General features: G+C 41.6%; 1 protein-coding gene across 2 annotated transcripts in view; it reads left to right on the forward strand.

Annotated features, from left to right (window-relative positions):
• The window catches only part of CLMN (calmin), a 103,170-nt gene that overhangs the window by 56,979 nt on the left and 21,005 nt on the right, over positions 1-25,186 (forward strand). For both annotated transcript variants that reach the window (XM_030558826.1, XM_030558824.1), the window contains exons 2-4: positions 12,008-12,069; positions 19,233-19,328; positions 21,571-21,654. In XM_030558826.1, coding sequence (XP_030414686.1) covers positions 12,008-12,069; positions 19,233-19,328; positions 21,571-21,654 — 242 coding nt within the window. The remainder of the gene's footprint in view (positions 1-12,007; positions 12,070-19,232; positions 19,329-21,570; positions 21,655-25,186) is intronic.

Genomic DNA, 25,186 nt, shown 5'->3' on the forward strand with positions numbered 1-25,186 from the left:
GTGCAGTGCAGTCGTAGCTTTGAAGCCTCTTCCTTAAGTTTGTCGACCGAGCACATTAGCAGTGGCAGCTCCAGGTCGGGGCCCTAGGCATTTAATGAATTTAGACAGCCAGCTTTTAATACTGGACCTCCAGTAGTGTACATACACAGGGCTGACTCTGGCTTTTTTGCCGCTCCAAGCCAAAAACAACAACAAACAAACCTGTGAGGCAGCCGGAGCAGCAGAGCAAGAAGAACCGTGCAGGGTGGCCGGAGCGTGGGTGCAGGGAGACTCCCGGCGCTGCAGACGTGCCCTGGGCAGTGGGGGAGGAGGGAACGCGGGGAGAGAGAGAAGGGGGGCTGCCAGAGCTTCCGCTGTGCCACCTGCCTGGAGGGCTTCGCGTAGCTCCAGTCAGTGGAGAGGGAAGGATGCGGGCTGCCCTGCTGGGCTTGCTACAGACCTGGCACCGGCTGGGGCAGACAGAGGGCGCAGCCTGCTCCCAGCAGGGCGCTCCCCTCCTCCGCGCCACCGCCTCCTATAGGGCGGCTGGAGCGGCAAACCAAAAAGAAAAAAGAAAAAAATCTGCAAGGCGGCTGAAGTGAGAAAAAAAAAAAAAAGATTCGATGGAATGCTGCCCCATAGAATCTGCCGCCCCAAGCACGAGCTTGCTCGGCTGGTGCCTGGAGCCGGCCCTGTACGTACATAACTTGGCTTGGCTTTGCTTGCGCTTTTCATTTCTGTAAATTTCCCCTGGTGTTGAGATGTTGTTCTAAGTTGTACCATAAACATTTTATCTGCCTTATACATCAGCTGGGTGATGCTTTTTGTTTCTGCTGTCTTTCATAGTGAAAAATAATTTTGGCTGGGACACCCTAGCTTTTTTGACAGGCTCAGAAAAGTAACTCCCTGTCACTCCCGTCCTGTGGATGCTTTTCTTTACCTGACTTACTGTATGGTCAGAAAACAGAACTGCAGTTTCTTGAGCAGAGGATTCCTGTACACAAAAGGCAAAGACCGAGCTATATTTTATGCCTCTTGGACAATCGTCCCATGGACCTGGCATTGTATCTTGAAGCTACTGCTCTAGGCAAAAGAAGCCAAACAAATTCTGCTTTTAAATCTGGGCTTCATACTAACATCTGAAATTCACCTCAGAAAGCTGTCATGTAGTTTTATTTATGTAATCATATCAGATACATGCTGGGCACACAAACGCTGTCGCTCATATTATTGAACTGTATCATTTACAGTGTGTATTTATATATAAAAATGCATGTAGTCACAATGATGATTTCATCAGCTTTGCTAAGGTAAGAGTTGTAGCAAACGTAAGCGCGTGGAGTAATTCTCAACTGTCTTTTAATGTCAAGAGAAATGTCCCTGATTTTTTTCATCAGCAGTTTTTTTCCTTCTTTGATTTGTGGCTTGCTTTTATTAAGGACTGGGATTTAAAAGCCCATCAGTGTCATGCTTGATTGAGAGAGCAGAGTTTTTTTTAAAATGCTTTATTTAACCCAAGTGGCTTCAGTATTCAGCTTTTTGTCTCTTTGTTATCCTTGTGTTCAGATAGCCTCTCTGATTTTGCTGCTTTGTCTCCAATTGTTCGATTTTTAACATGGCTGTCACTGTGTTCCTTCTCAGAGAGCGGATGCACAGTGTTCAGGAGAGTATCTTATTGCATTTCAGGTTTTAGTGTGTCTATAACCTTGGTCAGCTAAAAGATAGGTCATCCCCCCCCCCATGGGATAGTATTATTATACACCTCTACCCCGATATAATGCTGTCCTTGTTAGGTGAGCTTTGAATGAAGAGCAGGTGGTGATTTGGTATACAGGTGTTGGGATGTATGTCCATGCAAGGAGGCACAGAGCTGTGAACAGGAGGGAAAGTGAAATGAAGCTATTGCCTCATGGGATAGTAGCATAGAAGTGTTTAGTCTGAGGTGAGTCCAATGCCATTGTTTTAATTATTGGAGCGGGGGGGTAAGAAGTTTCTCCCTGGTGAATGTATATCATGGGCCTGATTGTACATTCATAGAGACTGACATAATTCCATTGCCTTCACTTGAATTACTCCTGATCTACCCTGGAGTGAGAGGAGAATCAAGCCCCATACCTTTGAATAGGTAGAAAAGTTTTTATGGAGGGGATGGTATGATGGGATAGCCTAATTTTGGCAATTAATTTGGCAATGGATCTTTGATTATCAGCAGGTAAGTATGCCCAGTGGTCTGGGATGGGATGTTAGATGGGGTGGGATCTGAGTTACTATAGAGAATTCTTTCCTGGGTGCTGGCTGGTGAGTCTTGCCCACATGCTTAGGGTCTAACTGATCGCCATATTTGGGGTCGGAAAGGAATTTTCCTCCAGGGCAGATTGACAGAGGCCCTGGAGGTTTTTTGCCTTTCTCTGCAGCATAGGGCACAGGTCACTTGCTGGAGATTCTCTGCAGCTTGAAGTCTTCAAACCACAATTTGAGGACTTCCATAACTCAGACATGGGTTAGGGGTTTGTTACAGGAGTGGATGGGTGAGATTCTGTGGCCTGCATTGTGCAGGAGGTCAGACTAGATGATCATAATGGTCCCTTCTGACCTTAAAGTCTATGAGTCTATGAGAAAAGGTTCAGGGGGATCCTGGAGTAGAAGAGTTTAGCTTTGTCCTCCAAAGGAGTGTGCAGCGCTATTTCATGGGAGCTGCTGAGAAGATCATGAGCCTCAGACATACTGAGGACTAAAAAAATGTTGAGTAAAATTGTCTGGGAATCTCAGATTCATCCTTCAACATCTGAAAGGAATATCTGATTACTTATTTGCAGATTCGGCCCTAACCAAAAACTGCACTCTGTCTAAAAAATGTACTTTCATGTAATGAAAATCCAGTTCTGTGAGAGACCTCTGGGTGTCTGTACTCTGTACAGCAGTAATACCAGCCTGAGCGTTAAGAATTTCTGCAATAAGGTTTTTAACTCTGCAGCTTTCCTTGAAACAAAAGAACCTCAAATGTTCAACACCTGCCATAGAAGTTTAATAAGTAGCCCAGTAAGTGGGTCATTTTCAACAAACAATTAATTTAACGACTTCATCTGGAAGTTCAGTGGCACTATTTCAGAGTAAGTAACTTGAGATTGGTTTCTGCGTGTATATGCTGAAGTTCATATTTCCTTTATAAACCCATAGTTTTAAGGATTTAATATTTCATGTGCTCTAAATCTCATCAAGCTGAAAAAGTTTCTAGCCGAGATGTATTTCAAAAAGAAAATTGATATTAATGCTTTAAGCAGTTGTGAGTTCTCAAGCACACACACACAAAATACAATTCTCAGGAATTCTGAAGCCTGTAAAAATGAATTTTGTGGGCAGTTTGAATAAAACTCTCACCTGGGGTTTTGGCTCCACTGCTCAAATCTGCATACTTACCTACAGTACATGCAGCTGCTGTTCATGTCAGTGGGAGAGCTACACATTGAAGGAGGACAGAATATTAGGGTTGGACTCCACTAAGGAGATTGGAGGGGAGAATTTTACCTATATATTGTCACGTGAGTTAGTTGTTTACAACAATTTTAAAGACGATGTATAACAGAGCTGCAATCCAGGGGTGGAGAGTGCCAATGTGTTAGTACAATAATCTGTAGCTCAAGAATACTATGTTCAAATGTGATTGGATCACAAGGGAAAATAAATGCAATATCCGAGGCCTAGTCACTACTTTACCCTCCTGTCATCCAATCTTTCTTCATCACTCCCTTCATCAACTCCTCCCACGCTTGCCTTTGTAACTTCTTTCATGCTGCTTTCTACAGCTTTTATCTGTCTTCCAGGCCTGCTCTACACTACGCGTTTAAACCGATTTTAGCAGTATTAATCCGATTTAACGCTGCACCCATCCACACAACGAGGCCCTTTATATCAATATAAAGGGCTCTTTAAACCGGTTTCTGTACTCCTCCCCGATGAGAGGAGTAGCGCTGAAATCGGTATTACCACATTGGATTAGGGTTAGTGTGGCTGCAAATAAAGGGTATTGTCCTCCGGGCGGTATCCCACAGTGCAGCACTGTGACCGCTCTGGACAGCAATCTGAACTTGGATGCACTGGCCAGGTAGACAGGAAGAGCCCCACAAGCTTTTGAATTTCATTTCCTGTTTGCCCAGCGTGGAGCTCTGATCAGCACGGGTGGCGATGCAGTCCCAAATCCAAAAAGAGCTCCAGCATGGACCGTGCGGGAGATACTGGATCTGACCGGTGTATGGGGAGACAAATCTGTTCTATCAGAGCTCCGTTACAAAAGACAAAATGCCAAAGCATTTGAAAAAAATCTCCAGGCTATGATACAGAGTCCACAGCACAGTGCTGTGTGACAAGCGTAACGGAAAGCCAAAGAATCAAATGGACGCTCATGGAGGGAGGGAGGGGGTACTGAGGACTCCAGCTATTCCACAGTCCCCAGCAATCTCCGAAAAGTATTTGCATTCTTGGCTGAGCTCCCAATGGCTGTACGGTCAAACACATTGTCCGGGGTGGTTCAGGGTATAGCTTGTTAATTTACCCCCCTCCCCACCCCGTGAAAGAAAAGGGAAAAAAATCATTTCTTCACTTTTTTCAGTGTCACCCTATGTCTACTGCATTCTGCTGGTAGACACGATGCTGCGGCAGTGAACAGCAGTATCATCTCCCCTCCCCTCCCCGGTGGCAGACTGTACAGTGCAGTAGGACTAGTAGCCGTTCTCGTCATCAGCCCGTGAGTGCTCCTGGCTGGCCTCAGATGAGGTTGGCCGGGGGCGCCTGGGTAAAAATAGGAATGACTCACGGTCATTCCCAGTCAATGGTACAGAATGGCTGGTAAGCGTCTTCATCATAGCAACTGGGGGCTGAGCTCCATCAGCCCCCTCCCTTTCATGTGTAAAGAAAAGATTCTGTACTGCCTGAACTATCATAGCAGTGGGGTGCTGGGCTCCTCTCCCCCGCACCGTTTAATGTCCTGCCTGGACTATCATAGCAGCTGCAGGCTGCCTCCCCCTCATTTTATCTCACTAACAAGTCATTGTTTCTTATTCCTGCATTCTTTATTACTGCATCACACAAATGGGGGGACACTGCAATGGTAGCCTAGGAGGGTTGGGGGAAGAGGGAAGCAACGGGTGGGATTGTTGCAGGGGCACCCCTTAGAATGGCATGTAGCTCATCATTTCTGCGGGATCTGACACGGAGTGGCTGTGCTCTCTGGCTCTCTGGTACACTGGTTCTCTAGTACATTTGCACCATATTCTAGGCAGGACTGACTCTATTTTTAGATACCATAAAGGAGGGATTGACTCAGGGAGTCATTCCCATTTTTGTCTTTGCGCCCCTGGCCAACCTCAGCCAGGGGCACCCATGACAGCAGCAGATGGTTCAGAACGACTGATAACCGTCATCTTATCGCCAATTTACAATGGCATGGCAGACAGTACAGAACAACTGATAACTGTCTCTGCTATCTTGCAAGGGCAAATGAATGCTGCTGTGCAGCGCTGCAGTACCCCATCCGTTAGCAACATCCAGTAGACATACGGTGACAGTAAAAAAAGGCTGAACGGGCTCCATGGTTGCCGTGCTATGGCGGCTCCCAGGGCAATCCAGGGAAGAAGGGCGCGAAATGATTGTCTGCCTTTGCTTTCATGGAGGAAGGAATGAGTGACGACATTTACCTAGAATCACCCACGACACTGTTTTTGCACCATCATGCATTGGGGTCTCAACCCAGAATTCCAGTGGGTGGGGGAGACTGTGGGAACTATGGGATAGCTACGGGATAGCTACCCACAGTGCAATGCTCCGGAAATCGACACTAGCCTCGGACCATGGATGCGCACCACCGAATTAATGTGCTTAGTGTGGCCCCGTGCACTCGACTTTATACAGTCTGTTTTACAAAACCGGTTTATGTAAAATCAGAATAATCCCGTAGTGTAGACATACCCCCACTCTCCATGTCCCCTCCTTCTCTTTTCCTTTAAATCCTTCCCGAAAAAGATACTTTTTTCACGGATCCTTCCCACACCGATCTAGTTCTTGCATATGTGTTTTGGTTCTGTAAAGCGTCATATAAGACACCACTACCTAAAAAACCAATAATCCTAGTCAACACTTAGTGTGTGGATGTGTGTGCATGTGCGGGAAGAGGTTGCAGACTTGGCACAATTTTTTTTTAAATCACGCCATGTCTTTGAGATTTTAAGTGCTGCCTTACCTATGCTGCTGCTCCCAGATCAAGATAAATTCCCCCCATACATACAATATACTGTTTTCAGTCCACTTTTCATGTTGCTCTTAGTCCTCATTTGCCCAGATGACAAAACATGGAGAGAAGCCCTCGAGTAGAACTGCATGGAGTGTAACAAGTTAGGAGTCAGGTGTGCTGACTGCTCTGCACAGGGAAAGTTTACTGAAGCCAGTTCTTAGTCAGAAGTTCACTCACAGACATTATAAAACACAGGAAAGAAAAGAGTTTCAAAGAAACAGAAATAGCTACTGAGGGTGAGTGAGATTCTGTGTTGTTGCTTTGTGTTTAATGCTTGTATAACCATCAACCCATTCCTGACTACTTCACCTGAATTGAAAGTGCATATTATATTAAAATATGCCATTAAGGTGGAAATAATCAAGGCCAGGTTATGAAATGATGTCAATCCATGGTCATCATGCTACCATTCCAAAAAGAGAAAAGAAAAGGGAAAAAAACCCAAAGGAAATTAAATACATGCAGCTAGAGCATATTAAAACCATGTTACAACTCTACCTTAAATCCATTAAAGGGTGGAAGTTGAGGTGAAGCTCCCACAGCCCCCTTAACCAGACCTTATTGGGTAGGGTATCCTCTGTTTATACAAACAAACACAAAGTCTTTTTCATTAGTACTGCCATTTCCATTTTTTAATTTTATTTCCCAAGTGAAACAGTATAAAATCCACAAAATGAAAGTATACCTGAGCAGAGCTTGAGGGAGTAGGTGGGTTCAGGATAATGGGATCCTTTCACCTCTAGTTTGCTGATTCAGCTACAGCTCAGATTGGTAATTAAAAGTTGTTGTGACCCGATGGCTGCTTGGTGCCTTCAGTCTTGTTCTTAGTGACTTTCTCACTTGGCCCTATGTGCTTCCTAATGTACAATTGGACATGTAATTAGTCTTATAGAAGAATATGATTTCTAATTACATCTAAAAGCTTTTAGCTCTCAGATCAGAGGGTCTGGTATTCCTCCGTCTTTCACAACTCATCAATGTGCCCAACCCATTGATACTATATATCAAAGGGCTGTTTACAGCTGGCTTTACCACAACAGAAGGAAGACTTTAAAACAAATAAAAACCCGCTATCTCCAATTGCCACTCAATGTCGCCACCATTAGTGTGTGAATTTCTTGTAGGCATCACAGCAGAGGTAGGTCCTGAAGAGGAGAAAGTAGTGGCCTCAAAGATTAGTAAAGGAATAGATTCAAAGCTGGAATCCTTGATGGAGACGATGGGGATAGGGACGGTGCCATTAACAGACAAGGGGAACCAGAAAAATTGCATTGATTGATCCAGTAGGACTCAAGATTTAACCCCCAGAATGCAGTTTAGTTAGCAAAAGGAAAATGGCAATCTGTTTGACAGATATGACCATAGTAGCCTGTGTTTTCTGGCTCTGAATAGCAGGAGATGCAACCTTTTTCTAATAATTAACATACACTTAATATCTCTGATCCAGTTCCTGCCATCCTCTAGGATGTAGCTCTTGGCCAGGGAGGGATTCCCAAAGTTGCAATAACGCCACCGTTTCTCTGTAGCCTCTAGGGACTTTCTTTCCCTTTCAGTTATTACACATAATATTTGCACCAAGTCTGTGTACTGGGGTGTGGTATTAGAGTACAGCATTTGTCTCTGAGTACTCAACTCACTTGGGCACATCTCCCATTAAGTTGAACAGAACTCTTGCCTGAGAAAAGACTCAAAATTTGGCTCTCTGAAAACAGCAGTCACTGCCTTGTGAGGGTCAAAGTTTCACATCTTGAATTTTTGTTTGTCTTTTATGATAAGGTCAAAGCTGAGCTTGACCCCTGAAACTCAAATGTTAAACCAAAACCAGAATGCTGTAGCTTTACTACCATCCAACATTATGTCCCTAAATTCAGCACTCACAGCAGGCATTCTTCCTTTACAGCATTTGCACTCGATCTGTGTGCAGGCTGGCCATATGGTGTGTGTAATTATTCTTTTCTAATGCTGTTATTGCTCTCTAGTTGCCCAGTAAACCCAGCACAATTTCAGTAAACTGTGTACATCAGGGTAGAAATCTTAGACTTTACTGATTTTCTGCACCCTTATGCAATGGTAGGTGCACAGAAGAAAGGTTCCTTTTGATTTATGGAAACTGCATAAAATTTATAGAGTCTCTACAACCCTCACAAATGAAGGCTTGTAGAGAGGGGAGGCTGCATCAAAACTGGGAGGTCCACAAAACTAGGAGAAAAATACTTGAGGCGCATGTCAGTAAATACCTTTGTGGAACTTTCTCCCATTAATTCTCCAGATCAGCATATGGACTGCATAAGCTGTTATATTCTTATCCCAGTCCAATTACTGCTACGCTGTAGCACTGGAATATCACATAGGTGATTAGTGTGTCTCTGTCAGGGTCACTGTTCTTCCTCGTAGCAGTTTTGTGCCCAGTGATTCTTCTCTGTAGAAATTAGGTGCGTAATTTTCATATGGTTGTGGGCAAAAGCATGAGCATGCCTAAGTATGTAAATCATCTGATGTACAAGCTGGATTTGTGTGCACACATCTGCATATATATATGCAACCCAGACTTGTGTGCATCACAGGATTTATATAGCTAAATTAGGTGTATGCCATACTGTATGCTGACTTTTGCAGGTACCCATTTGTAACATGCAGCCTGCAGAATATCTTTTATTTACCCTAGAAATAGTGATGCACAAACTGATTGGGATAAAATAGAAACTGAGCTAAATTAGACCTCTTCTGAGTTAGAAAATGTTAACTTCCCTTCTTCCATCTCTGACTTTTGTATGCTTCTGGACTACCTGGTTTCACCTGGGGCAGAAATTCCAGAATACTGTTCTGACAGTATTTTCTTCCTAACTAGAATTGAAAAACACTAATCTACTCTCTTGATATCTTCAGTCTTTTTCTAAACCAAAAAAGATATACCCCCCTCGCTATGTAGGACAGCCAGCACATAGCCTGGGTACACTCAGTTTCCTGACCAGATATAATGCCATTTCTGGTGCTTGACTGGCTGTCAAAAGGGGGGCAGGTGCTGGAAGCATGTGCCATTGTCCATACTTTATATTGAGACCTGCAGGTAATAGATGATACTTTTTATTGATATTCTAATGCCATAAATGTGACCTTTCAGTTTCATGTGTAAGGAGCTTTTTAAAATCTGTGCACATACTTTCTGAAATATTTTGGGGAAAAAAAGCCAATAGCAATAATTGGTTTGGCATTTTTTGTGATTTCAAAAGCACTTAATGGATAATTAATTTCTTTTATTCAGTCCTACATAAAATCAGATTTTACAGAAATGAGCTGATTTAAAAGGCTTAAATGGCTGACAGTGACAGATACAATTCACACTGAAAGCTCAATTCCTATACATCATAATAAAAAAAAAATTGTATGTGTCATTAGAGGTTGCTGACCCTTGAATTAAAATGATCAAAAAGCACAATATTAAAATGTGGTTTACGGAAGCTACTGCTTAACCCATCATTAGGCTAACCAATAAAAACAATTTAGACTTCTCTAGGACCTGATTACCCAGGAGGTAGGTTAGCTAATATTTTCTTATTGCTAAAGAAACAAAATAATTTAAATATATTTGTGATATGCTTTTCCAGTAAGTTGAAACACAACATGACTAGTTTAATATGGTATTTTTGTTAGCAAGTTGTCAAATTTCCTTCATTTAAGTGAAAGCTGAGAACCACTTGAGAATAACTGTATGCCTGAAATGAAAATATTTTCTCTTTAATCTCTTTCATTTAAAAGAAATATGGGTGTTACTTTTTATAATAGTAGGTAAATAGAAACCAGGCAGAAGTATGACTTTTTTTTTTATGCTGTCCCTTTTGTTCAATAGGGAAATGTATCATTTGCTGAGTCCTTTTACATTAGGTTGTAAACTCTTTTTGTGGCGAGGACTGTGTCTTCCTAAGTACTTGTACAACACCTAGCATAATGGGGCACTAGTCCTAACTGGAGCCTGTCAGTGTTATCACAATAGAAATAATAATAAATTCTTTGAGGGAAGTTGGCATTTTGATGCAAAATACAATAGCTCAGAGGGTAGGAAGATGAGAGTCTTATCTAATGGTTTAAATCAAGATGGGAACATTTCCCTAAAAGGTGTGTAAATCACACTCTTTATAATGAAACTCATGCCTATCATGACTCATACCTATCATGGTGACCGATATTGTTTCTTTATACTCTCCCATCAGCTATCCCTTGTTTTATACTTAAATTATAAGCTCCTGGGGGCAAGAACCATCATTTTGTTCTGTTTCTACATTGCTTAGAACAATGGAGTCCTGGTCCATGGCTCGGACTCCTAGGTACTATTACTAGTACTACTATTAGTTTTTGGCCAAATCCACAACTGATGTCAATTAGTATAGCTCAGTTGAAGCCCGTGGTGCTATGCTGATTCACACCAGCTGGCTCTTTATCTTTATTCCTGCTAACTTTAGCCACTAAAATTTGCTTTTATCTTAATGGAAATAGATTTAGTTCATGTTGTTAATTTAGGTTTTAAATATATAAAGTTAATAAAATCCAGACTACTTAGTCTTCTAGTATTTAGAAATGGAAAACACTTGTTAGGTAATCAAGAACATCTCTCAGTGAATGCAGGATTTAGTATCCTAATATCAGATAATAAACTCATACTACAGTAGATCTTAGCCTGAGCCTGTCTCTAAAGCATCTTTAAAGGGGTAAAGGCTTCATTTTAATTCTTTCATTACCAAAACCAAAAATTCACAGTTCATAGCAACTACATGTATTCTTATTTTTAAAACAGTTTAGCTCATAACTGAAGTAGCAATGGCTAGTCTTTCACTTAATCCCATGCATGAAGGCTTAAAATGGAGAGAAACTAATATTCTCCATCTTGGAACCTTTTCCACAACTCCCATTTGCCACTCATATAAAGTGTCTAGACAGCCTATATTCACTGCACCCATTTTAGGCTGACATTGTACTCCTAGCAGCAGGCAACATCTCATCGTGGCAATAATAGAAAAATACATCATCATAATAGGCTGTAGTGTTTTTCATCAATAGAACTAACATAATTATCCTTACACTTTTTATTGATGGGGAGACAGAGAGAGGTTTAGCACTATTATTTTCAAAATGCGCATGCAAACACCGTGGAGCATCATGCCACCCTGAGTGTGTCCGGGTCCTGATTATGCGACAAGTTGATCTGTGTGAGTGGAACTGTGCTTGTGCAGAGCCCTATTAACTGGAATAGAGCTCTGTGCACACAGAAGGGTTTACCTTTATGAATCAGCTGCTAGAATCTGAGTCTCTGTGGTTTTACACCCATACGCTTCAGAATGTAGCCGTAAGTGGTTTGCCGAGTGTCACATGCTGAGTCCATGATATTCATGCTGAGTGGCAGGAGGGGTAGCTTTCCCACGTATGTGCCTACCGTCTCAAATGGCTATGTATTCACAGTGGCTAGCCCCTCATCCCACTGCAGTGACACTCTATTTTTAGCATGCTAGTTGGATCAGAGCTAGCACGGATATGCCTCGAGCTGGGAATTACACCCCCAACTCAAAGTGTAGACATACCCCATGTCAGAGCCAGGAATCAAACCAAGGTCTCTTGACTCCACAGTACTGTGTATGATCCACTGGCCACACAACTTCTTTATTGTATGGGATTTGATTATTTTTTTAATGCATTAGAAACTGCTGTGAATTTTTCCTCTTCTGAAAAATAAATCATCTTCTTTTTTATTTGTAGTGGAGAGGGAAAATGTGCAGAAGAGAACCTTTACTAGGTGGATAAATCTACATTTGGAGAAGGTAAGGCCAACAAATACTTTTGTCCATTTGTAAAAATAAAAACTGTTCATACATCTTCCATAAATACCTCCATACTAAGATATATATATACACATACCTGTCTGCTGAAAACATAACTTCTGCCTTACCCAGGCATATTTCTTGATTTCATGTTATTTATATATACTATTACTGTAAAGAGTTTTAGAATACAGTGTGCCTATATAAAATACCTTCCTTTTGCTGGACTGGTTCCTTAGGTTATACTATACTGGAGCCTTGAAAAGAATGATTCTCCAGAAAAGAAAATGGTTGTCAACAAAAGAAGAGTTAAAGCTAAAATTACACATCTGTGGTGTGAAGGAAAAGTGGAAACTGGCTATATACTGATATGTAAGAACAACACAATGCGAAAAGAGTTTAAAAAGTGTCAGAATAAAGACTCTGGAAATTCAGGATTTTTCATATTTTAAAAGAAAATAAATAGCGAAGTTGAAATGTTTCTTTATGTTGTGGGGAAGATTGAGGGCATGTTCCTGTGTGTGTGTGAAAGGCGCTTCTCTGTTGCTCTGATTCATTGACTGACTGAGTTTATTTGTTACATGTGTATGATTATTTAATGCTGCGGGGTGCTCATTATGTGATTAAATGTAATTAATTGTTAGCGTTAGGGCACACGGAAATTTTTGCATAGATTTTTATTGCCTTTTTAAATCTAAAGAAATAACGGAGAAATAAATGTGTGTGATTTGGTTGCTCTGGGCATCACATTGGGAAATACCTAATAGAAATTTGACAGTGTCCTTTTCAAGTTGGTTGAGCAAGTGAGAGTTCTAAATGTCAGGTTTAAGATACATGCGTTCCTTGGAACATGGCTCAACCCTTCATCTCAGGTTGATAATTTACGTTCCTTGTGTTTTATTATTTGTGGGTTGCTAAGATGAGACCTTAAAAATGAGGTCTTTTCTGCACTCTGTAGATATTAAAGACCCCATGGTATTTTTCATAATGAGTCATTTGTCTCAATCTCCTGTGTATCTCCCCCCGTCCTCCCCCCCACACACACACTGTGCTTTGGATCTGATTCTGCAACTCCTACTCACATTGAGTAGTAGTTTCTTGCTTGAGTAGTCCCACTGAGTCAGACTACTCTCAGGAGTAAGCGCTTCTCCATGTGGGAAGGTTGCAGAAAAGGAAATTATTATTACTAATGGGGCAACAGTGTGCTCAGCGCAGCACAAGACACACAACTAAGTCTCTGTCCTGAAGAATCTTCTATCTGAGGGGGCTAATCCTACTCCCATTGGAGTCAATGGCCAAGCTTCAGGAAGTGCGGGATTGTGCTGTATTTGTGTACAGGATTTGGTCTAGTTGCCACAATTCCTGACAGAGGTGGCTGCATTTCAGTGGTGGTGTGTAAAGAGCTTTCAGATAAAAGTCACTAAAATATATTATTTCTTAAGAGTTTTGCAGTGTATGTTACTGAAAAGATGAAAGGATCTTCTTAAATCTCATTGGAAATACAGAATAAAATTAGCAGTGATGTTTTGACCGAAAGACCTTTGGGAACAATCCATATTATAAATAGAAAATGTGTAATTCCTTTGTGAATTAGACTTCAGGATTTTAAACTAACTGCAATTTGAAGGCTGTCAGAAATGCTTGCTGAGCATCTGGCTTCTGAAAAAGTTCTTTAATTTACAAAAGGAATTAGATCATGAAAAGGCTGCGGGGTGCTGTTAATTCTGCCATACCAAGCACATGAAGTCTTAGGAACGTTATGGGCATGTGGAGTGTTTTGTCTGGATTACTTACAATTTTTTTTTCTCCCCTGCTGCAACAAAGCAAAATGCTCTTTGACAACAGCCAATGTCTGCTGTTGATGACGCTAGGTTTGCTGAAACTGTCAAAGTAAACATATTGAACTGAATAACAGCATTGCCAGAACACTTCATGATGATGGTGAGATTTCCTGAAACTGGGGATATGAGTAAAGGATGGGTATTTTGTTGCTTTGCTTTTACAGATACAAAACACTTCTTTCAAGTGTCTTCTGTGACTTGGTGTGTCCTTATTTTCCACAGTGCAGATTCATAGACTTTAAGGTCAGAAGGGACCATCATGATCATCTTGTCTGACCTCCTGCACATTGCAGGCCACAGAACCTCAGCCTACCACTTCAGACCCCTAACCTCTGGCTGAGTTAGTGAAGTCCTCAAATCATGGTTTAAAGAACATAACATAACGTAAGAACATAAGAACGGCCGTACCGGCCATACCAAAGGTCCATCTAGCCCAGTATCCATCTACCAACAGTGGCCAATGCCAGGTGCCCCAGAGGGAGTGAAGCTAACAGGCAATGAACAAGTGATCTCTCTCCTGCCATATATCTCCATCCTCTGATGAACAGAGGCTAGGGACACCATTCTTTACCCGTCCTGGCTAATAGCCATTTATGGACTTAGCCACCATGAATTTATCCAGTTCCCTTTTAAACATTGTTATAGTCCCAGCCTTCACAACCTCCTCAGGTAAGGAGTTCCACAAGTTGACTGTGTGCTGTGTGACGAAGAACTTCCTTTTATTTGTTTTAAACCTGCTATCTATTAATTTCATTTGGTGACCCCTAGTTTTTGTATTATGGGAATAAGTAAATAACTTTTCCTTATCCACTTTCTCCACATCACTCATGATTTTATATACCTCTATCATATCCCCCCTTAGTCTCCTCTTTTCCAAGCTGAAGAGTCCTAGCCTCTTTAATCTTTCCTCATATGGGACCCTCTCCAAACCCCTAATGATTTTAGTTGCCCTTTTCTGAAACTTTTCTAGTGCTAGAATACCTTTTTTGAGGTGAGGAGACCACATCTGTACACAGTATTTGAGATGTGGGCGTACCAGGGATTTATATAAGGGCAATAAGTTATTCTCAGTCTTATTCTCTATCCCCTTTTTAATGATTCCTAACATCCTGTTTGCTTTTTTGACCACTTCTGCACACTGCGTGGACATCTTCAGAGAACTATCCACGATGACTCCAAGATCTTTTTCCTGACTCATTGTAGCTAAATTAGGCCCCATCATATTGTATGTATAGTTGGGGTTATTTTTTCCAATGTGCATTACTTTGCATTTATCCACATCAAATTTCATTTGCCATTTTGTTGCCCAATCACTCAGTTTTGTGAGATCTTTTTGAAGTTCTTCACAATCTGCTTTGGTCTTAACTATCTTGAATAGTTTAGTATCATCTGCAAAGTTTGCCACCCCACTGTTTACCCCTTTCTCCAGATCATTTATGAATAAATTGAATAGGATTGGTCCTAGGACTGACCCTTGGGGAACACCACTAGTTACCCCCCTCCATTCTGAGAATTTACCATTAATTCCTTCTCTTTGTTCCCTGTCTTTTAACCAGTTCTCAATCCATGAAAGGATCTTCCCTTTTATCCCATGACAGCTTAATTTACTTAAGAGCCTTTGGTGAGGGACCTTGTCAAAGGCTTTCTGGAAATCTAAGTACATTATGTCCACTGGATCCCCCTTGTCCACATGTTTTTTGACCCCTTCAAAGAACTCTAATAGATTAGTAAGACACGATTTCCCTTTACAGAAACCATGTTGACTATTGCTCAACAGTTTATGTTTTTCTATGAGTCTGACAATTTTATTCTTAACTATTGTTTTGACTAATTTGCCCGGTACGGACGTTAGACTTACCAGTCTGTAATTGCCGGGATCACATCTAGAGCCCTTTTAAAATATTGGCATTACATTCGCTAACTTCCAGTCACTGGGTACTGAAGCCGATTTAAGGGACAGGTTACAGACTTTAGTTAATTGTTCTGCAACTTCACATTTGAGTTCTTTCAGAACTCTTGGGTGAATGCCATCTGGTCCCGGTGACTTGTTAATGTTGAATTTATCAATTAATTCCAAAACCTCCTCTAGTGACACTTCAATCTGTGACAGTTCCTCAGATTTGTCACCTACAAAAGCCAGCTCAGGTTTGGGAATCTCCCTAACATCCTCAGCCGTGAAGACTGAAGCAAAGAATCCATTTAGTTTCTCTGCAATTACTTTATTGTCTTTAACCGCTCCTTTTGTATTTTGATCGTCCAGGGGCCCCACTGGTTGTTTAGCAGGCTTCCTGCTTCTGATGTACTTAAAAAACATTTTGTTATTACCTTTGGAGTTTTTGGCTAGCTGTTCTTCAAACTCCTCTTTGGCTTTTCTTATTACACGCTTGTACTTAAGCTGGCAGTGTTTGTGCTCCTTTCTATTTACCTCACTAGGATTTGACTTCCACTTTTTAAAGGAAATCTTTTTATCTCTCACTGCTTCTTTTACATGGTTGTTAAGCCATGGTGGCTCTTTTTTAATTATTTTACTGTGTTTCTTAATTTGGGGTATACATTGAAGTTTGGCCTCTATTATGGTGTCTTTAAAAAGGGCCCATGCAACTTGCAGGGATTTCACTTTAGTCACTGTACCTTTTAACTTTTGTTTAATTAACCCCTTCATTTTTGTATAGTTCCCTCCTTTGAAATTAAATGCCACAGTGTTGGGCTGTTGAGGTGTTCTTCCCCCCACAGGGATGTTGAATGCTATTGTATTATGGTCACTATTTCCAAGCGGTCCTGCTATAGTTACTTCTTGGACCAGTTCCTGCGCTCCACTCACGATTAAATCTAGAGTTGTCTCTCCCCCGCTTATGGGTTCCCGTACCAGCTGCTCCATGAAGCAGTCATTTAAAGTATCGAGAAATTTTATTTCTGCATTTTGTCCTGAAGTGAAATGTTCCCAGTCAATATGGGGATAATTGAAATCCCCCTCTTCAAGTTACAGAGAATCTACCATTTACGCTAGTTTAAACCTGCAAGTGACCCATGCCCAATGTTGCAGAGGAAGGCAAAAATACCCCAAGGTCTCCTCTGTCAATCTGACTCAGGGAAAAATTCCTTCCCAACCCCAACTGTGGTGATCAGGTAGCCCTGAGCATGTGGGCAAGACCCACCAGCTAGTCACCTGGGAAAGAATTCTCTGTGGTAACTCAGAGCCCACCCCCTCTAGTGTCCCATCACTGGCTGTTGGAGATATTTACTGCTATCAGTTGCAGATCAGCTATATGCCACAATGAGCAGTCTCATCGTATCACCCCTCCATAAACTTAGCAAGATCAGTCTTGAAGTGACTTAAATGTTTTGCCCCCCACTGCTCCCCTAGGTATGTGCCCAGTTTTGGGAGCAGCTGGTTACTCACAACTCCCATAATGAAGGAGTTGGGAATGCTCTGCACATTGCAGGTTTCAGTCCTTCTTCTGTTGGAAGTTATAAAAGAAGTTTTTGGTTCAAAGTGGGTTATTGCTTTAGAAACTAATATCTTTCTCAGACCTGTGGGTAGTGTTGAATAATAGTTTTTGGCTGCATGGGAGGAAGACTATTCACAAAAAGGCCCAGATCCAAATTGCCAGAAGTTGTGCTTAATCAAACAGTAGTATGCAGTCCAGCCAAAGAAGTAAAGAAGTGTCTCCTTAGGGATGAATGAGCAAGTGACGCCCAAACGTAAGGTAATTTCTGCAGCTCGGACTGACACTGGAGGAGTGAGCAGATTTGGCCATGTGCCTCACAATGCACACATCATGAGACACCTCTGTGGGTGGAGGAGATGGTTCTCTTCAGAGGGCTTTGCAGGAAAAGGAGAGCTACTATATATGAAATTGCCATGTCATTTTAAATATATTCAGTATATTTGGAAGTATAATGACACCAAGGGAAACTTTACAGCATAAGCAACCGAATACTGACATTGACCTGGACTGTAATCTTCCTTATCCCAAGGTAAAGCAGGAGTAACAGCACTGATGTCTATTAGAATGACACTGGCGTAAGAGATTAGAATCTGGCCCTTGGCCTATCCAGTACTTACATAGGGCCAAGCCCAGAAGTCTATATGACTAGAGTCTGGTTTCTGTTACATTGATGTAAATCTGAAATAACTCTATTTAGACTCCAACATACTGGTGTAATGAGATCAGAATCTGGCCCTCAGTTTTAGCTCAGTCTTTACTTGGGCAAAACTTCCACAGAGGCTAATAAGAGTTTTGACTGAGAAGTGGAGGAAGAACTTCTGAGTAGAGCCCACAGTGGATAGAAATATATCATATTTATAAGTTTGCGGACAATACCAAGCTGGGAGTGGTTGCAAGTGCTTTGGAGGACAGGATTAAAATTAAAAATGATCTGGACAAACTGGAGAAATGGTCTGAAGTAAATAGGATGAAATTCAATAAGGACAAATGCAAAGTACTCCATTTAGGAAGGAACAAGCAGTTGCACACATACAAAATGGGAAATGACTGCCTAGGAAGGAGTGATGTGGAAAGGGATCTGGGGGTCATAGTGGATCACAAGCTAGATATGAGTCAGCAGTGTAACACTGTTGTAGAAAAAGCAGACATCATTCTGGGATGTATTAGCAGGAGTGGTGTAAGTAAGACACAAGAAGTAATTCTTCCGCTCTACTGTGCGCTGATTAGGACTCAACTGGAGTGCCACATTTCAGGAAAGATGTGGACAAATTGGAGAAAGTCCAGAGAAGAGCAACAAAAATTATTAAAGGTCTAGAAAACATGACCTATGAGGGAAGATTGAAAAAATTGGGGTTGTTTAGTCTGGAGACGAGAAGACTGAGACATGGTAACAGTTTTCAAGTACATAAAAGGCTCTTACAACAAGGAGGGAGAAAAATTGTTCTTAATCTCTGAGGATAGGACAAGACACAATGGGTGTAAATTGCAGCGAGGGCTGTTCAGATTGAGCGTTAGGAAAAACTTCCTGACTGTCAGGGTATTTAAGCACTGGAATAAATTGCCTAGAGGTCAGTGGAGATTTTTAAGGGCAGGTTAGACAAACACTTCTTTCGGATGAGCTAGATAATACTTAGTCCTGCCTTGAGTGCAGGGGACTGGACTAGATGACTTCTCGAGGTCCCTTCCAGTCCTACGATTCTGTGATTCTAAGAAGCCTCATCGTGCTACAGTAATGCAAATAGTAAAGAAGAAGAAGCATCCCTGTTTTGTAAAGTTCCACTTATTTCCTTCAAAAATAATGATGATTTATCAAGTCCTGCTTTTAAAAGATTATCCAGCACTGTCCAGATAACACTGCTTCCTTTCCCCACAGTGCAATCCTCCTCTGGAAGTGAAAGATTTGTTTCTTGATATTCAAGATGGGAAAATCTTGATGGCTTTGCTGGAGGTCCTGTCGGGGCAAAATCTGGTATGTATACAAGGATGAAAAACCTGTACATAGTATGGAATTATCCTTGTGTAGGTACATGTGTGAACGTGTAATAGGCCAGATTCTCCCTCGCACAGCAGAGTAGGGGAGAGGGTCACATCAGTGAGCCCAGTATAGATCCCTTATCTAGGGGTTGGCCTCCTGTGGTCTAACTTAACCCCACTGTCGTGTGGTCCTTACGGGACCTTACACTGGTGAGGAACCAGCATAAACTCCTTTACCTCACAGGAGTTTTGTGAAGCTTTTATTAATGTTTGTAAAGTGCCTTGAGACCTTCTTCAAATGGAGAGTACTGTGGAAGGGGCAAAGTATTTTTTGGTAGCTCTGTATCTTTTATTTATAAACTATAGTTTTATTTTTTGGTAAATTTCACTAAACCAAAAGATCTATGGCTTAATGCATGTGATTTATTTTCTGAAGTAGCCCTTGGTTTCAGTCCTGATACCTTGGTTCAGATTAGTTCAATCCCTCTGGTATGTGGAGCTATGTGTTTCCAGATTTTGACCTTGCTGGCATTCATTACCTTGAAAAACTGTGTACAAAGTTCCCAGTGCCTGGAAAATAGAAACGTCTGCTATAGACATGAGCAATCAATTACAGATGATAATCCTCTGCCCATTTTAACTGCTTGGTAGGTCTTTTTGTTCATACTTGCTAAGTACCAGATTTGCTCCTCTTATGTAGATGTAACCCTGCTTTGTAAGTAAGAGTAGAAATTGGCCCCATGACCCGCTCCACATTACAGGTGTAATTGTGTTCTCATAATCAGCTGGTGAAACTTCCATCTGAATTGGGTACTTTCTGCATGAGAGTTGTCTGCACACTGCAGTTTTTGTGTGTCACCAATTGTGTGTGTCCATACCTACCATCCTGTCTAACTGGGTATATATTAGTGCAGCCTGGGGAAATCTGTGCTGCTCTCTCACACTGACTCAGCAGGTGATAGAGGTCCTCAGGGCATGCACACAGAATGGCATGAGCAACCTGTGTAGCAATGCATCCTGGGATGTCCTACTGCACAGGTAGCCTGGAGGAAAGCGAATTGGCCAGACTGGTTACCCAGGCAGAAGTCTAGCTACATAACAAAAAACAGTATACCAAACTGGAGTTACAAGGCCATGGGGCAGCTAGCAGCTTGTCTTCACACTTCACTGCTAAGAAAGGTACGTTTTTTACCTTGTGGTAACTGATGTGCATGAGCTATCCTGAGGTAAAAATACAATGAAGACAAGGCATTTAGTTTCATCATGAGATAAATGTGCCAAGATCAACCCCTGGCTGTTTACCTCATGGTAAAACTACAGTGCTGGTCTTCATGTGTTTTACCTAGGGCTAGCTCATGCTCATTAGTTACCTTGAGGTAAAAAGTAGGGTATTTTTAGCAGTGAAAACAAACCCTAGATCTCGGGCAAGGGTGAAATGCTGTTAGTTGCGATGATTATTAACTAAATTTTGACCATATCATGTGCAGACAAAACCTATGTGGAACCGGTTATGCCACTAGTATAAACTTGGTTAAAAGATATAGTGTAGACCAGTTTTTCTCAATATTTTTTGATACCGGGGACTGGCTTACTGCCTTCCTAAACTGTGTCAGACAGATAGCAGGGACTGGCGCTAGTCCACTAACGGGTCACGGAGAAACACTGGTGCAGACAAAGCCTAAATCAGGTGTCCCCAGTGTGGTGTCCGTGGGTGCCATGGTGCCCGCCGGGGCATCTAAGTGCTCCCGCGTACTGACCGGCGGACGAGTATCTGCTGAAATGCCACCGACAAGTTGCATCATCCAAAGGCATCGCCACCAAAATGCCGCTGATTTTCGGTGGCATTTCGGCGGTGACGCCTCTGGATGACGCTACTTGTCGGCGGCATTTCGGTGGATGCTCGTCCACCGCCACAGTCCTCCACCAGACGAAAAAGGTTGGGGACTACTGGCCTAAATGAGTAACTCACTAAGCTATGCACTGGCCCTTTTTCATGATTCTATCACTTTGCTAGCCACTGAAGTGGAGACAGTGGGGATGTGGGGGAAGGGTGAGGGTGGTGGTTATGTTTTTTTACACGTGCACTATGTCATAGAGATTCTTAGATTCTGAGACCAGAAGGAACTATTGTGATCTGCTCTGTGCTTTTTTTATTCGTGTTAAACAAATCACTTAAATAATCCAGAATATTCTTCACTAGTCTGCATTTTAAAATAATATGTATTTCTGTTTTCTAGCTGCATGAATATAAGTCCTCAACTCATCGTATTTTTCGGTTGAACAACATAGCTAAAGCGCTGAAGTTTTTGGAGGATAGTAATGTAAGTATTTCCAAAGCTCAGTCTCAATTTCGTACTTTCCTCAGTATCTGTTGCAAAGATAATTGCACCTAATTTTCTACACAGAATGCTCATAAGAGAAGTGCACTGACTGAAAAAAGTTGTGCTGTGTTTAACAGCAAGGCTAAAATACCACACAAAAATGTAGAAGAACACCTACAGAGTCTAAAAAACAAGGATTATGTTTTCATTTTATAATGTAAGGATTAAAGGATCAGGAGACCAATATTAAAAGAAAATAACTAGAAATTCAAGTAATCTTTACTGAATTGATTCTAAGTGCCTTGATTTCAGTTACTTTGAAGGTAATAATTGACTTCTTTCTTTTTTCCTTTGATTAAAAGTATTTTAAATATCACAAGTTCTGCATTTGTCTACTTAATTGCAGCAGCAGCTGATCATGAGTCCAAGGCAGGAGAAAATTAAATCTGGAAAAATTAGATAATAAATATATAACTTTTGCAGTCAAAACAGTTTAAGAGTGGACTTTCTTCTCGTGCCACTTTTTACACTAGTGCAATATCACTGATTTAAGTGGAGCTACTAATTTACATTATTGGCCCAGTATTTTAAAATGAAATAATCCACATAGATTTTTTTTCCTCCAGATTTTTTTTACGTTCAGGTGTTATGGATGTTTTATGAAAATATTCTCTACTGCTTATAAGATACAACATGGCAGAGAGATATTGGAAGTGATGGTGGAAATGTCCAAGTCCCATGCTACACTTTCTCTGTCATGATTCCTGTATATCACATATCCCAAATCTTTTTAATAGGTAAATTAACCCTATAATAGTGAGACTCCCTTTGAAGTGTCTCATGGTGAGATGGAAGGGTGGCAGCATACTCATCATACTGCAGATCTTTCTTTCTTCAACTCAGCTAAATCTGCAGCTCCTCAAATGCTGCACCTATTGGCCATTGTACAGCTCCAGCCCTGTGGTAGCTGTCTAGCACAGATACAGCCACTAACTTTATGCTGGAAGCCAGTCGCTACTTGTCTACAGTCCGACCACCAACCTAACTCTCCATGCTGTTCTGTGTCTGTGCCCTCCCAGATACTGTGTCTCTTCTGTTCCACTCCACTGCTGCCCAGGATCCATTTCCCTAGACCTCCCATTCCTACATATTGGGCCAAATTTTGCTGTCATCTATGCTGGTGTAACCCCATTGATTTAAAAATATATTCTACTCCGGATTTAGAGCAGTATAATCAGGCTCTGTATATTTAAAAACAACACATTAGTAGCATGTGCAATAGGTTTCATTAAAAAAAAAAAATTAAACAGAAATTGCCTTGTCACACTGTCTCCCGTGTTACTCTCTTCCAGTGACTATATGCACGGAGTAGTAGGCATGAGATGAGACAAATTAATATGGAGTTATGTGGCCCCCTGTTAAGCGGTGGAACACAGAGGATTACCCCATAGTGTTAAAGAGCTCTTGACAATCAGTGTGTATGCAAGAAGAGTGAAATAATAGAAGCCTGTACAACAGGTTTCTTAAAACAAATACCGTTTTTAAATAGTAAATTCAGTGCCATAATTCTTCTGTGTTTAATGTATGTTATGCACACCACAGAATGTGACTAGGTTAAGAAAGAGAAAGGCCAAATCATGCAGTCCTTAGTCCTTATTAAGGCAAAATCCTATTTCTTTAGTGGGATTCGTTGCCCATGAGTATTTTGCCTCAGTAAGGACTGCTGGATCTGCAGACCATCTGCTCCACTTCCATGAATGGAAAGAATCTGGGCTGTGGGAGAAAACACTACTTCTGCAGTATATTCCTTTGTCACTGACCTCATGGCAGCTCCTCGGTGGCCTCTCTGCAGGGTTAAGCTTTGTGGATACAGAGAGGGCTGACTCAGGAGATGACCCATCTTTGTGAAGTCACCCCCCTCCAGCTTTGCAATAAATACACAAGTAAGCCCATCCTGGCTGACAATTCAGTCACAAAGCCAATCAAGACCCAGGGGCAGACTGAAAACACCTCTCTTCCCATGTTGCTCCACCCACTGATAGCACTAAATTCTACATATGCTGCTGTCATCAGAGTCTACACTCACCCTGTTGCTAAGGGCTGTTCTATGTCATAGTCTGTAACCCACTTACAGAATCTAAAGGCAGTACAGAGTGGGTAGAGTTTTCCTGAGGCACAATCAGCCTTTTAATTGTCAATTTGACAGACAAATCTATGTTGATTGTTTCCATAAGAGCGTAGGTGGCTAAAACCTTATAACTGAATATCATCTGTACTGGGATGGGTTGACAAAGGTAAGCAGCAATGACAGACAACAGCTGATACTGGAGGGAGGCCAACAATAACCTCCAGCTGAGAGCTCCCACCTTAGACAAACTGGCATTTAAAAAATGCAATAGGCCTAAAAAATTATCCCATACCATCTATTTTGTTAGAAAATTTGAATCTTGAAGTATGCCAGCTAGAGGATTCCTCTTGCTGGGATTGCAAACTATTCTGTAAAACACAGGTTACAATGCTATTTTAATCTTATTTCAGTTCAAACCAAACTGGGAGTGAAGGGTGGTGATGAAAATGTTGGCAAAATGCCTTGGCTACATGGAGCTAGAAGTTTATTTATTAAACCACAAATGGGGTGGAACCTGTCACAGTCTGCAGTTCTGTAGGGTAGTGGGATAAAGTGATTCACATAAATGACATTTCTGAGTGATAAATACAGACTATATACCTGGCTTTGGCTCAGTCAGAAGGTCATTTGCAATATTGACAACTTCCTTGCTTTCTGCTCTGCTACTTTGCCAACAACAAGGCAGCATTGTCTAAATGAATAATATCCTGGTGGTGTTATGTGAAAGAAACCACAATGTGGGAACTTTGGGGTCTGCTAAGATTAGGCAAACCCAGCAATTATTCTAATTGATCTTGTCAGAGATCAGCGATAAACTCTTTAAGAAGCCATAAGGTAAAGTGTGGGGAAGGGAGATGCATGTTAAAAGGAAAAGTGAAGTCTTGGGAAGCTTTATTTTCCTTTGCACAGAAAGCGATTTCAGATCACATTACCCTTTCCTCGAGTATACTGTATTTAATCCAAACTGTCTGAATTTTGAAGTGGTCTCATTCCTCACTATAAGTGTAGAAAGTGTAATGAGATATGCAGACCCTTTGAGGCTTACAAGTGGAATCCTTCTGAGCCAGAACAAACCTGTTCCAAGTTTGTATGGAAGAAATACCAGTATGAGAGGGAAGGAGATGCTGACGCTGATGGGGAGGAAGTAAAGTCTCAGGGAAGTGGTATTGCGTTTACATTTGCTCTGCTGGCCCTGGCTATAGGGACTGAGGCTGGAAATGAGCAGCATGAGCTAGGACTTACCGATTTCCTTGATGGTGAGAGACAAGGTTGAGTTTTGGTAGGTCCAAGCTCTCCTCTGTCTCTGAGATCCATGAAAACAGGGTGGGGCTCTGAACAGTCATGTATATAACCCTAATTCCTGGTAAAGCTTGCTGGGAAATAGGGAGTGTATAAAAACAGCAT

Source organism: Gopherus evgoodei, chromosome 4 (genome assembly GCF_007399415.2).
Source record: "Gopherus evgoodei ecotype Sinaloan lineage chromosome 4, rGopEvg1_v1.p, whole genome shotgun sequence".
Taxonomy (NCBI): domain Eukaryota; kingdom Metazoa; phylum Chordata; order Testudines; family Testudinidae; genus Gopherus; species Gopherus evgoodei.